Source organism: Choristoneura fumiferana, chromosome 6, assembly GCF_025370935.1.
Source record: "Choristoneura fumiferana chromosome 6, NRCan_CFum_1, whole genome shotgun sequence".
In the NCBI taxonomy this organism is placed as follows: domain Eukaryota; kingdom Metazoa; phylum Arthropoda; class Insecta; order Lepidoptera; family Tortricidae; genus Choristoneura; species Choristoneura fumiferana.
In genome coordinates this window covers 5,062,529-5,075,793 of record NC_133477.1, presented here as the reverse complement: position 1 = coordinate 5,075,793, position 13,265 = coordinate 5,062,529, and the positions used below count along the sequence as shown (strand labels likewise).

The window sequence follows — 13,265 nt, the reverse complement described above, 5'->3', positions numbered from 1 at the left end:
TAAGGGAAGATGTGTACTCAGATGGAGCAGCGCTTGCGTAATATATGCCCATTCACCCTAGATTTGAAAATGCCGTGGTGGTCAAGTGGTTTGACCTTTGGCCTCTCAAACAGAGGATGGATTCAAATCCCGGCTCGCGCACTACTGAGTTATTCGAAATTCATGTGCCTCGAGTTTTACGGCGAAGGAAAAACATCGCGAGGAAACCTACACAAACCTGCGAAGCAATTCAATGGTGTGTGTGTGTGAAGTTCCCAATCCCCACTGGGCCGTGGGACTACGGCCCAAGCCCTCTCTAAGAGCAGGCCTGTGCCCAGCAGTGGGAGTCTAGAGTTGTATATAGGCTAGATTACCCTAGATTTGTCCTGCTCATACTTAGGGTGTTCACAGCTCGCACGCTGAGCGATTCTTCGAGCATGCGCAGTCTGACCAAGGATACGCAAGACATTCTGCGAATCATCACCAACCCGCCTTCTTGTTGCACGTTTGATTGTAAGTTCACAAATTCCATCACTAATGCAAGATAGCTAAGTCTGTGCGACGTGTATTGTCATGCATGCACTCAACTGATTAATCGGAGATTTTAATAATTTAAGTAGATAGAGTTCGGCAAGCGAGTTCTGGCACAAGCCAAGTAAAGCAAATATCATTTTATATACTTACCTCAAATATCGTAAAAAGTGGTGAATGTAAAACTGCATTCACATTCGCATGAATACAAGAACAAACAAGACATTGTAGGACGTCACACTCGCTCCTTTATTTGTATTTTTAGACTGACCAGTTGGTGCTGGGTAAGTTCTGCTGGTTATGCACAAGTGTGTAGGTTGGTCGATCCCCGCATATGCTTGCATGTAAACTTATGCGCATGTGAGTGGCCCCTGTTATGTATTTGTGAATGAAATTTTTATCTGTATTTCTGAATTCTTTTTTTTAATTTGCCGCCATTTTTTCGTACCAGGACTCCCTTTGTCGTACATATTCGTTCCTTTTTCCAATTCTTGTATAATTAATTAAGTACAACATTAGTCGAATTAGCACTTTTTATTATTGAAATGCCTTTTCATTATGAATTGAAGATCATCAATGCCTTTACTTGGATCTGCGGAATTACTATCGGCAACAAATTCAAAAGTCAAGAGAAAATGAAGCCCAGGAAACCAAAGAACAGAGCGGACAGGTATGGCAACCTCTCTCATTTCGTGACAACCATCTAAGCACCTTTACCGAGCTACAATAGTTTTAGGATAAGTTTGATCGGTCTTTTTAACCAGCAGTTCAAGGGCGTCGCCAAGAGGGCAGGGGGCTACTGCTTTCCCCTAAAAAAACGAAAAAATTTAGCCTTTACTTTTGAGCGTTTAGCGCGTTGAAGTTTTCGCTTGCTTCATTATTTCTCGACTGTTACTTTTCCCATCCTCTATACTTCTACTAGACCCCCCCCCCCCGTTTATTATCAGCTGGCGACGCCCTAGCAGCAGTTAGCAAAGCCATCGACTTGTCTAAGTTCGTGATAACCTCTCTTTTATTCACGGTAATATAAACGCGTGCTTATTCCAATCTACTTTTTTTTTGAGGTTTTACTAGTATTATTATTAAAATTAATTTGTCACGAAATTAGATGAGTTTGCCATAATAAAAAATATATAGAAATAGTTCTCTAGGAATGGATGAAAATTTTAGAAACGCTTGAAACTTTTTTTGTCGATAGGAATAACCTTTCTAATTACCAGAAAAATATATCAGATTTTTAAGTAGTATCAATCAATTAAAATGGACTATGGACTATGGAACAACCCGTAACCGACCGGAATGTCGTAATTTGGCGGTAAAGAAAACTCTTTCATTTTTTTTAATTAATTGATGCTACTTAAAAATCTGATATTTTTCTGTTAATTACAAAGGTTATTCCTATTGATATAAAAATAATCAAGCGCTTCTAAATTTTTCAGACATTCCCCATTGTCCCTGCCGTGACTTTGTAGACATAGCTTAGAGCAAATAATTAAAGTCGTATACCTATCCAAATACGTCCAGAATCCGACTTGTTTTCATTGCTGTCTTAATTTTCAATTTTTTTAAGAAACAGTTTTAATTCTCTATATCCGGTTCAAAGGACCTAAGTACGACTTGTAGGCTCATTGTTTGAATATAACGCGAGCATGGTCGCAATCGCAGTCACCTTTTCTCTATCAAACGGGATAAGTGATGGAAGCGAATGTTTGCGTCCGCGGTCTGAAACTTGCTCGGAATTTGACGGTCAGAATGGCCCTGTCCCTATACTACGAAGTGCAAAATTCGACCTTCGTGTCTAGACGTCCCGCTCACTTTTATATTGTTTAATACGAGAGTGAGAGGGATGGTACCTAGTCCCCCTCCTACGTCGTGCGCAAGCGGCGGTGCGTCGAGCGTATTCTCTATACATTGCATGTGTTGCCAGTAACAACATGGTGCAATAAGTGTTTCGGCCGCACAATGAACAGAGAAAACGCTCGTTATGGCGCCGGTCACTCTTAGTCGTATATCGATATGCTATCTTTGTTATCCAAAGTTAAACTTTCAGGCCAATCTAAAATTATGAACAAGTACCACCCCGGTCCGGGGTCCTCCACGACATCAAGGCACAGCGCGTCCAGCATAGCTGACAGCAAAAACAGCTACAGCCCGAGACAGAGATCCGGTTACAAACTCACGCCTGCCTCTGGTAAATTTTTTTTTACACCTCTAGTAACTTTTTCTTTCTGACGAGAGGGATCAAAGTGCAATTTTTCTGTTTAAGGTTTTACAGTGTTTTTTTTTTGCAAATACAATTTTTTGATGTTGATAATTGTAAAATCACGCCATTTTCTATACTGGTTGCTCTTTAATCATATTTAGAATTGTTTTATTTTAATTTTCGTCATACTCGGTGTGAAAAGTTGTATGAGTCACTCGGGAACAAAATTATTGTCATCTTGGGTGTTAACACTTGAATCCTTTATTACGCTCAGGATTCTACTTTACTACTCGCTACGCTCAGGATTTTATTGTGGATTCCATACTTCGCTATATTCTGGATTCAATGTACCGCCCACGCCGTAAATACATCATTTTGCTCCCTTGTGACACAAATAACGAAATAACTATTGTAAGCCTTTATCCGCGTAGCATAATAAACCCCCTTGCAAAAAAACGGGCACCTATGGTTTTTGTATTTTATGTGCATGAAAGCTTACTTTCTAAGCTTCAATGCCTAAAAATCTGAAAAACCATAGGTGCCCTATTTTATTTGCAAGGGGGTTTATATTCCCTCAATGCCAAAAACCTCTCCAATAAACGTAATTTCATTACTACTCCAGCCCACTGTACCACAAAAGGTACAAGTTATGTTTTCGTAGTAAAATTTTAGTATTTTGTGAAATTATGGCACTTGTAACTTTTGTGGTACGGAGGCCTGAATGTTGCTTGGAGTGGTTCAAATAAAGAAATTAAGGGGCTGTTTCACCATCCATTGATTAGTGTTAACTGACGGTTAAATGTGACGCTGTCTCCGTCTATTCGAACAAAACAAATAGAGACAGCATCACATTTACCCGTCAGTTAACACTAATCAATGGATGGTGAAACAGCCCCTAAATGTAAATTTTAACCGGAATGATGGATATAAGCTCGATTCTGTTAATGAAGAATTGCAACAAAAATATATATTTAAATAAATAGGTTTTTACCTATTGGTTCTGGTACTTAACAGTCAATGCAATTTTTTTGAATTATAAGTAGGTACCTAAATAAGTAGTAATCAAGTAGTTGTAGTAGTAGTTTATAGTCGTGTCAACAAGTAAGTTCATGCAACACTGTTTGAATTTCAGATCGTTCCAAAACTACAAACAAATCTAGAGGCTCTGCATCAACCTCAAGAAATAGCGCCGCAAGCATCGACGACATCAGACCCAGCACTGGATCGCGAAATGAGAATGGTACGTGTAAACTAAACAGTCTGTTCATCATCATCATCATCTTAGCCTTAGGACTCACATAGGCCTCCCCCATAGACCTCTAGTTACTTCGGTTGGCAGCGGCTTGCATCCACCGTGAACTCGCGACTTTGACTTCGTTGGTGGATGTCCTATACACTGCGCTTACCGATCCGCGGTCTCCACTCGAGAACTTTTCGACCCCAACGGCCATCTGTTCTCCGTGCTATATGGCCTTCTCATTGCCACTTCAACGAGCTAATTCGCGTGGCTATGTCGGTGACCCCTGTTCTTCTACGTAACAGTCAATTTTATCTCAGTTTAAAGGTGCTTGAGAGAAGAAACTTGAGCATTGATTTGTAACGAACATCGAGCTTTCGCCGTTTTTAATAGTACATTACTGTAGAGGCCGGGAAGTAGGGGGTTGCCGGCCAAGCAGCTATAGGGATGCGAGGCCGGCAACCCCACGTTCCGACCGAGGCTTGTATAGTGCTTTTCTCAAACATGACATGAAATAAAATAAAAAAACAAGAAATCAAATTGGTGGGACGCTAGTCCGGTCGCCCTGTTCGTGCGCGCGTGTCGCGCTGGCTGCTGGCGGGCGGCGGGCGACTGCGGAGCGGGTGCTGCTGGGCGTGCGCCGTGTCGCAGAGCGCGCGTTGAAACAAAAGACGGTCGCATTGCCGGCCAGCGGCCTGCAAAGTTGTATGAAATCTCTTTGCAGGCCGCTAGAGTGACCGCGCGCAGGCAGATACTTCTCAGCCTATTATTTGTGACACAACGTTAATATTTCATTTCATGTCTGAGAAAAGAATAATGTCAAATTTTACGGAAATTTTTGAGAAAAAAAACTAAACATTACTATTACTACGAACATTACGCGATCATTCTAGGGAACGCTCTAGTAAATGCTCGTCGAAAATTTAATCATTGACGATGTCCAACGGGTTCTCGGTAAAAAGCTCGAAGCAAACCGTCGTGTCGCCTTACCGCTTTACCGTCGGTTGAAAGCTCACTAGAACGCTCGCTAGAATGCTCGCTAAAACGCTCCTGTTTATTTTGTGAGCTCTTAACCTACTCGTAACGTACCCGTAATGTTACATTCGCTAGAATGCTCAAATAAGATCTTGGGCGTGTCTGGCACGTTTTTGAACCGGTTTTAATATGTTTTAAGGAAAATCATTCTTTAGAGCTGACGTTTTTTGTTTTCAGAACCTAAAACTCCAACTAAACCTAATACTGTTACAAGTAATTTAACTGCAAAGCAGAGCGTCGCTAGCATCGATGACGTGAGAATGACAAACCGGGTCAAGTCTGGCTGCGTCATCACAGCTGCAAATTGCAATGGTAAAGTAGTCTTTAGTTTAAACCTGCTAGCTGCTATATTACCGACTTGGGTAAAATGGCTCGTTTTATGCCCTTGTTGTACAATCTACTATTTGTTTTAGCCGAAATTGGATACGGCAAGCCATTGGTCACGCCAGTGAACAAGAGACTGACCATCCGAAGGGACATTATGCAGTTGTCGCATGTTATTAATCCTCCCGGTGAGTCGCTCCTTATTTCATAAATTATGTTACTGTTTATATTTTTAGACATTTACGTGAGGTACAAAATAAATACATGGGATATTTCAATAATTCAACAAACCCCTAAAGTTTGTTAATGTTTTATAAAACCCATATGTGTCATGTGTCCTGAGCCCTGAAATTTTTGGGTAACGAACGCCATCTATTGTCGAGTAGTATGTATTATCTTACAGTTAATTACTAAGTTACATAGGAAACATCGAATTGTTAATTTGTTTATCAGAGGATAAATAATAAAAAAAATCAAGGGTCCAACCTGTTTTGATTAGCCTGTTTAAAACATTAAGTTTTAATTTTGTGACAACTTTTCAACATTCGGTATCTAAAGAACACCGTGTTTGGAGGCCCACAAATAAAAATGTCAGGCGTATGTGTCTTTTGCTTATAAATACAAATGGCAATAACAGAGTAATGAACATATTATTGCAGCTAACGAAGTTTGTCACAGAAAGAAGTCACCAATACGACCGTGGAGAGGTAAGTAAAGAAAAATAATCATTAAAATAATTTATTTTATTAAATAGAAGTTGTAGTAATTAATTTGTTGAAGCTGCTAACAGTGTGGACCCTGTGTCGAAGCCGGCTAGTATGTATAACAAAAGCTACGCTGGTGGGACTCAACCATGTGAGTATTATGACACAGTTAATTTTTTTATCGTTAAATATCACTCCATCAAAATATTGTTACAAAATTTTGACAGGTTTACAAGAAAACACAAATAGTTAAATTAAGCATTCGTGTGCTTTGCTTTACGTTCAAAATAAGACTGTGTGGCGTTTATCATAATGAACAAACTGTATTCCCATCCGAGGACAGAAACTGTTAATGTTAATAAAAAAAAAAAAACTATTTTATTTAGACTTTCTTGTATACCTGTTACAGATCTTTTATTTTCATCCTGTCGAGATTTAAAATGATATTTTAGGTATATCAGTAGTAAACGGGAAATAGTCGCGTAAATACCTACTAGTTTTGGTTTTTATGTGTACTTCGATGTTTTAATGGTATTGAAACTGCCTTTCAAAGCAAACTAAAGGCGTAGTAGTCCGCTATAGTTTAGGCCTGGAGTTGTTTAATTATGTCAGTTGTATGTATGTAAATCCTGGGCTCCATACCAAATTTCAGCTTCTAGGATGCTTATCGGGAAGTAGGTATCCCAGAGCTTTTGATGAGAGAGTGGGTGGCAAAATCATCGTACTTTAGGTATCAATAAAATCGAAAGTATAAAATCTGGATCAATTAAACTTAGTGTACATTATATGTCCCCTAACTACTAAGTACATATTATTATAATCCTGTGAATTTGGGCTCTCTGTTGTTATCTGTGGGAGAAAGCTATGCGGGTTTGAAAATGAGTAGAAACGGTTCAAGAAAGTGTAGGTTTAGGTAGTGCCCCGCCTTCTTTGTTCAGTATAGGTCCTTTTGAAGTACACATTATATGTGCATTAAAAACCTAATTTCGTGTCCCTCCGCGTTCTTTTCAGTAACACTTTACATAGACGTTATAACAAAAGCGGTTTTGTTGCACTTATTATTTTGGAGGGCGGCGCACGTCGCGGCGTGCCTCGGCCACCGGCGATGGCCAATCATCGCAATAATCGCAGCTGTTGTTTTGTTTTGGATAGCGAGTAAGTGCGCTGGGAACAAGTTGCGAGCGTCACTTACGAACCCCAATGTGAAGGCGGACCGGCCGGCCGTCAAGAACCCCGGTGCGGCTAACGGTGAGCTTTTTACCGCGAACATAGTACAGTCAAGGGCATACATATAGGTATATATTATACGTAACCAAGACGTCAAAAATATCTTTACACATCTTTATCCCACTAACCATAAGGTCGATGTATACATATTTGACTTGACGCTATGGATGTGTATTTTTTTATAGATATTTATGCCCTCGACTGTACACACAGCAGATCAGAATTAAGGTGGCTCCCACATATAGACATTAAATGAGAGCGACACTTTCTAAGTAACTGACACATTTTTGACAACGTGGCGCAATAATTTTGTATGAAAATTGGTGTGAAACTTTCATGATTTTCACTCATAGTTTAATTTCACTTGGGACTTAATCGCGACAGTTTTATTGTTAAAAATATTTTTCACAAATGATTGTCAAAAGAATGATCGCCCTGAATTTATACAATTTATACATACATTAATACACGACATGAGTTTTTATACGGAGCCGGCTTGGGGGCGGTTATTCATTAATTACGTAAGGAAGATATTGATCCCCCTATCTCTGTGTAACTAAGGGCACGTAAAGTTTTTCCGGCTTCACCTCCCACTTCTTACGTGATACGAGATAGATATTGAAAACCGTCTTCCCCTCGAGGCCCTTACCTTACATAATTAATGAATGGCCCCTACGGTAATTTATCTTTAACTATGTAATTGGATATATCTTTTCAGTCCAAAGACCTATGTCGTCATCGACCAGGAGGGCCAACATTAGTCCCAGCAAAGCATCGGTAGTGTCAGGTAAAATGGCAAACCAACATACCACTACGTATGTCATAACTTCTCTTTAACAGTAGTAGAGACAAGGAAAATATGAAACTAAATTTTTCATAATTTATCTTAGCACACGAACCTCACTGTAAATTAGTCATCCCTCAGTATCCTATAATAATAAAAAATGGCATCTTGTCTCAGTTGCGGAGGAAAATGCAATAAATTAGAGGCGTCACTTTCTTCAGAACTGTTAAATTATGTCAAGAAGCAATGATTATGGCATTGCAGCGATCCTAGAGCTACCTAGTCATCAAAGACAGAGGCTGCTGCTACATCCAAGCGCTATTCAAGTTTAACAATTTGAATACAAAAATAGAACTTCCAACTGTCTTCCTTCGGCTTTCGGTCCCGGAAAGTGATGTCTCTATTGTATTGTGGCGTGTATCAAACTGTGTTTTTATAATTTTAAGAATTGTTTTCCAGACGCTGTGGTATCTTCAAAAACCTATATACCTTTCCGAAGCAATCAGAAAGTTTCATCGAACACGAACAACTCCGCCAAAGGTACTTTTTAGTTCAGTATTCAGTATTTATTCATTGCAACAGCTTTTACAAAAAATTATAAAAAATTATGCCCTGTTAAGGCGTGGCAATTTTAAACAGTATAGTTAATATTTTTCATCTTATTAGCCTGTAGAAATATTATTTGTATGTTTAAAGCATTTGTATTGTCTACGTACCTTTAATATTAACCTATTTAGTTTAACTATCTTTACACTTAATATTAGCTTTAACGCCATCTAGTGTGGAGCGAAAAAATTACTGTCAGTGACATTTAAAAAAATACTGTGGACTACTTAACTCAAGAATCACAAAAGTAGATAAATACAATTTACAGCTATGAAAAATGATCTATGCCTTGCTTCGATCAACCCAGTCACAATGCTTAAAGAAGAGAATAAAAAATGTTTGAAGAGAAAATTCTCAAGAAATGAGTGCTCTTAACCGATACTAGATGGCGCTATTACACGGAGGAGAGTTCAACAAATAAATAAAAAGTTATGTAATATTTACAGACCCAACAAGAAGGCCACAAAAGGATGATAATTGTAGCAAACCATATTATTGCAGAGACATTAAACAAATGTCGGGTAGACCAAGTGGTAAGTGAATACGCCAGACGTGTTGTTGGTACGATTTTGAACAATAAAATTTACACACCGCAAAAATATGCACCACACACTTAACAGAGTATCATTAACAGGGCGGACTCAGAAACCATAGTTTTACACATGAAGGTACTTTTTACCTAATGCATTTATTATAAAAGTTAAGGTCTAGCAATGTAGGCAGCGCTAGTGCTGGCTGGCTATCCTTCCGTTGGCGCACTGCTACAGGCGCAAACCAACAGCTGCCTAACCTGAAATGAGGGTTTCTGTGACAGGTTAGGTTGGCGCTAGTATCATTGCCATGCGTGAGGTCCGTTAGCCAATTTCGACATTGGTGTCACCTTTGCAATGTGTTAAAAACTAAATGAGCCAATCGCAAGCAAGACTGTAACGTCAAACGGACCTCTCGTACTAACGCCAAAAACCGTCATTAGGAGCTATACTTTCAAGAATTGAATTGAATTAACCCTCATTAAACCCACTGTACGCTAATACGGCTATAGTTCCAGCTGCACTTGGAGTCTTACAGACGGCCCACAAGTTACGGGGTAGTTCAGTCGCACCTTTAAAATTAAACTGAAACAATTCCAAATATTCACATTTAAAAAATAAACCTCAAATAAAACACAGTCTGGTTGAATTTAAAAATCAGGAAATTTCGAATTATTTCAGTTTAATTTGAAAGGTGCGAGATATCCGACAAAAGATGGCGTGTTTGGAGTAGTTCTGCTACTCGGCGCAAGAGAGCGCCACTAAGCATTAAAATATGTACCTAAAATTATTTTTACCGACTGCCCGAAGGTGGTTGTTTTTCAAGCGTATGTAATGTATTATGTATGCCTATTGCTTTGATCCTCCCTGCAGCCTAAACGGCTGATCGGATTTTAACATATGACCCCGCCATTGTACTTAACACTTTACTTTTTATGTAACCTTTTTGTTTTTCCTTTTTGTACAATAAAGAGTATAAACAAACAAACAAACATTACCTACTGAGAAATTTTGAGCCGGCCATGGTGTTTGAAATGGGTCCCAACTGTAGAATCTTAAGTTACTAAAAAGTTTTAGACTACTAGAGTTGTTTTTTAGGGCACTCTTTGATTTTTTTTCATTTATAATTTTATTATTTCAAGACTGACAGATTGTTTTCTGGACTATAATAAATATCGTCGAAATCATTAAACATGTTTGCGAGATCATCATGCCATATTTTTTTTTTGTTTATATGTATTTAAACTGCTGGTTTAACTTATACCTAAGGATTAACAGAGCCTATTAATTTTTCAGCAATCTCCCAAGGTAGTAAAGTTTACAAGCCACAGTTAGAAGACATTAAAAGTTCCTTTTTACTCTTGAACAAAATTACGAAAGCAAGAATAGATGGTAAATAGAATATACCATTATCAGTTGTAGGAACAGCATGATTTATGTAAGATGTAACAGTATTTGTACATGTCTTGATTGTCTTAAAGCTTTTACTCAGAAATATTATTAGCGTTTTACCCAGGAGTTTAAACAAATTTATCACAGGCCATAGGTTTTTTGAACTGACCGCTGTCTTACCTGATGGTAAGCGATAAGTCCGAAGACGTAGCACACCGGTTCAGTAAAATTAAGGACAAAATATTTGTAGGTACAGGCCATCTTAAACATTGGAGCTGTCGAGATGTTCGTTACATATCTGAATGTATATCGATCGCGTTAATGCATAATCAAATATTTGTGAGTCGCTCAAGGCAGCTCCGATATTTATGATGGCGATTGTACAGCTCAAGACTTATAAGTGCACTTTGAATCCCAATTCATTGAACTGATCTGCACTACTTTGAAAAATTTCAAGATTCATTATCCTGAAGTTAACATTTTATGCTTTGAGGTTCAATTTAGTTTACATATTGATTTAAAATACGAGCTTCTGACTTATAAAAAAATTATAATCATTATTTTAAGATGAATTTTAACATAAAATAATGATTACCTATGCTATTCACTGAACTCAATTAAGAATACATAAGTAAAAAAAAAAGAAAATAAGTAAATAAAGTTTGACAACACTTTTTGCGGATGTATTAATGTGTTTTTTTTTTATTGATTTGACGAAGCATGTGGCTGAATATGAATGAATACACAAGTTAATACTGACCCAAAAAGTTAGTTGGAAGCTTATATTTTACATATTTTCTCATCCCTGTACCACTACACCTGTAGTGAATAATGTTTTGCCATGAAATTCTGTTGGAAAAGTTTGTAATTATCTTGCTTCCTCAACTAGCTTACTGAAGTTAACTGAACAAAGAAAGATAAATACGAACTTACCTGACATGACAAATACAATAAAGAGTATAACATTCTCTAGATCTGTATTCTGCTGCTTGTCGGCCATTCGTTTGCTATACGGCTTATTATTTTTTTACAGGTAGGAAAGCTCCACCAATACCTAAACCTCAGCCATATAGTGAGAGTGAACGAAAGGCAATTTTAATGGAATCCAAGACGAAATTTAAAAGTAAAAATTTTTGGAATGACGCAAGTATGTTTATGCCCAATGAATAAAGTGTTTTGATGTTTTGTTTTTATTAAACTGAAAAGATACTTTAATTTATTTTTTATTGAAATAGCAAATGATTTTGCTATCAAATCTGTCAGAGTGGGTAAGCTGGAAGATGTTGCTGTAATCTCAGAACAAATGAAAAGTAAAGACAGATTTCTACAGAAAGCAAAGTTAAGCCAGTAAATCTGCGCCTCTCCATTTACGGTCAAGGACTTTAAATTCATGAGCCACCATGGACCCTTTTCAAAGGAAAAGTCATTACAATTTTCCTTGTTAATTAATGCAATGCCACTATGACGTTTACTGTGAAATGGTTCCATGCTGGCTGTAGTCAGCTGCAGAGAAAGGTGACACCCTACAATATATGTATGTACCGCAGTGACGTCACATTTCTTGATATAAAATGCTAATAAATAAATGACCATTTACAGTTGCATGACCACAACAAATCGTCTAAACTTTGTAAAGCCAACTAATAAGACATGTAAAGTAATGCATAGTTGTTATCCAGCCCTACTTTGTTTCCAGAATTGTCTTTACTCTTTATTTCTTTGAGGCTCCCATAATTTCGGTTCTCACACAGTGTTCATGTATCAGTAACATACAAATTCAATCAGTGGTAAATGTTTCAACAGCTTTGCTTTCCACTCCACTCTGCATATTTTGCTTGTCAAATTAATCTAATTCAGTTTCATTTTGAGTTAATAAATGAAAAGTAATGACTATTCTTGGTTTTCTGCATCCAATTGGGAAAATGGGAATAGCCCAGTGGTTGGGTTGCCAATTAAAATTTCGCATTTCTGGCAAATAAGACATTATGGAAAACAAATTGCATGGATTTAAAAAAATCTATAAGCTTAATGAATTTGAGTAAAATATAGTTTGGCTAATGAAAGCTGAACCCAGCTATTATTTGAGTGGCAACATTATTCAAATGTCATGGGCAAACAGACCAAAGAGTATAAGAAAACAGACACTTGAGCTTGTACTATTATCTATTCTGTGACTTGTTGAGTTTAGTACCTTTGTGTGTTAAAATTGAGTTTTTTGGAAATTTACTTCTGAAACATGGGCAAAACAATCAAAAGTGGTGTGGCACAGTGCCACAGATTATTATAACCATGATAAGCAAATTCAAACAAAAACAAGCAGAGAGAGAAACCTTGTTCAAAGAGAAAAAAAGTGTTTAGATGCGGTGACCGACTTTGTAGGTTAGTCGGCATGGCAAAATATTTTGATACAAATATCCCTTTCAGAACTGGTCAATACAATTGTGGTTCCTAAGGTTCACTTTTTCTCAAAAATATTTGTATTAACCTTTTCATGTTCAACATATTGTTTTAAATAATTACTTATTTTCCAATAGCCATGCGATAGACAGAGAAGCATATGTAAAGTAGGCATTCTTATGCCTAATTGTCACTTTTTTATGGCAGAGAAGCTTCTGTACTTGTACTATTACTTATTCTATGGTGATACCATCTGCAATTTTTTTGAATTTGCTGCGGTTTTGCTGGTTCATCTTTCATTAGCCAGACTATATGT

General features: G+C 37.6%; 1 protein-coding gene across 1 annotated transcript in view; it reads left to right on the top strand.

Moving 5' to 3' along the window:
- LOC141428600 (uncharacterized) overlaps positions 1-13,265 on the top strand; it is a 37,592-nt gene that overhangs the window by 24,083 nt on the left and 244 nt on the right. The window contains exons 16-28 of the mRNA XM_074088602.1: positions 391-492; positions 2,561-2,701; positions 3,846-3,953; positions 5,163-5,297; positions 5,399-5,497; positions 5,969-6,016; positions 6,090-6,164; positions 7,166-7,261; positions 7,959-8,027; positions 8,484-8,564; positions 9,077-9,163; positions 10,457-10,552; positions 11,586-11,699. Of these exons, the coding sequence (XP_073944703.1) occupies positions 391-492; positions 2,561-2,701; positions 3,846-3,953; positions 5,163-5,297; positions 5,399-5,497; positions 5,969-6,016; positions 6,090-6,164; positions 7,166-7,261; positions 7,959-8,027; positions 8,484-8,564; positions 9,077-9,163; positions 10,457-10,552; positions 11,586-11,699 (1,251 nt within the window). The remainder of the gene's footprint in view (positions 1-390; positions 493-2,560; positions 2,702-3,845; positions 3,954-5,162; positions 5,298-5,398; positions 5,498-5,968; positions 6,017-6,089; positions 6,165-7,165; positions 7,262-7,958; positions 8,028-8,483; positions 8,565-9,076; positions 9,164-10,456; positions 10,553-11,585; positions 11,700-13,265) is intronic.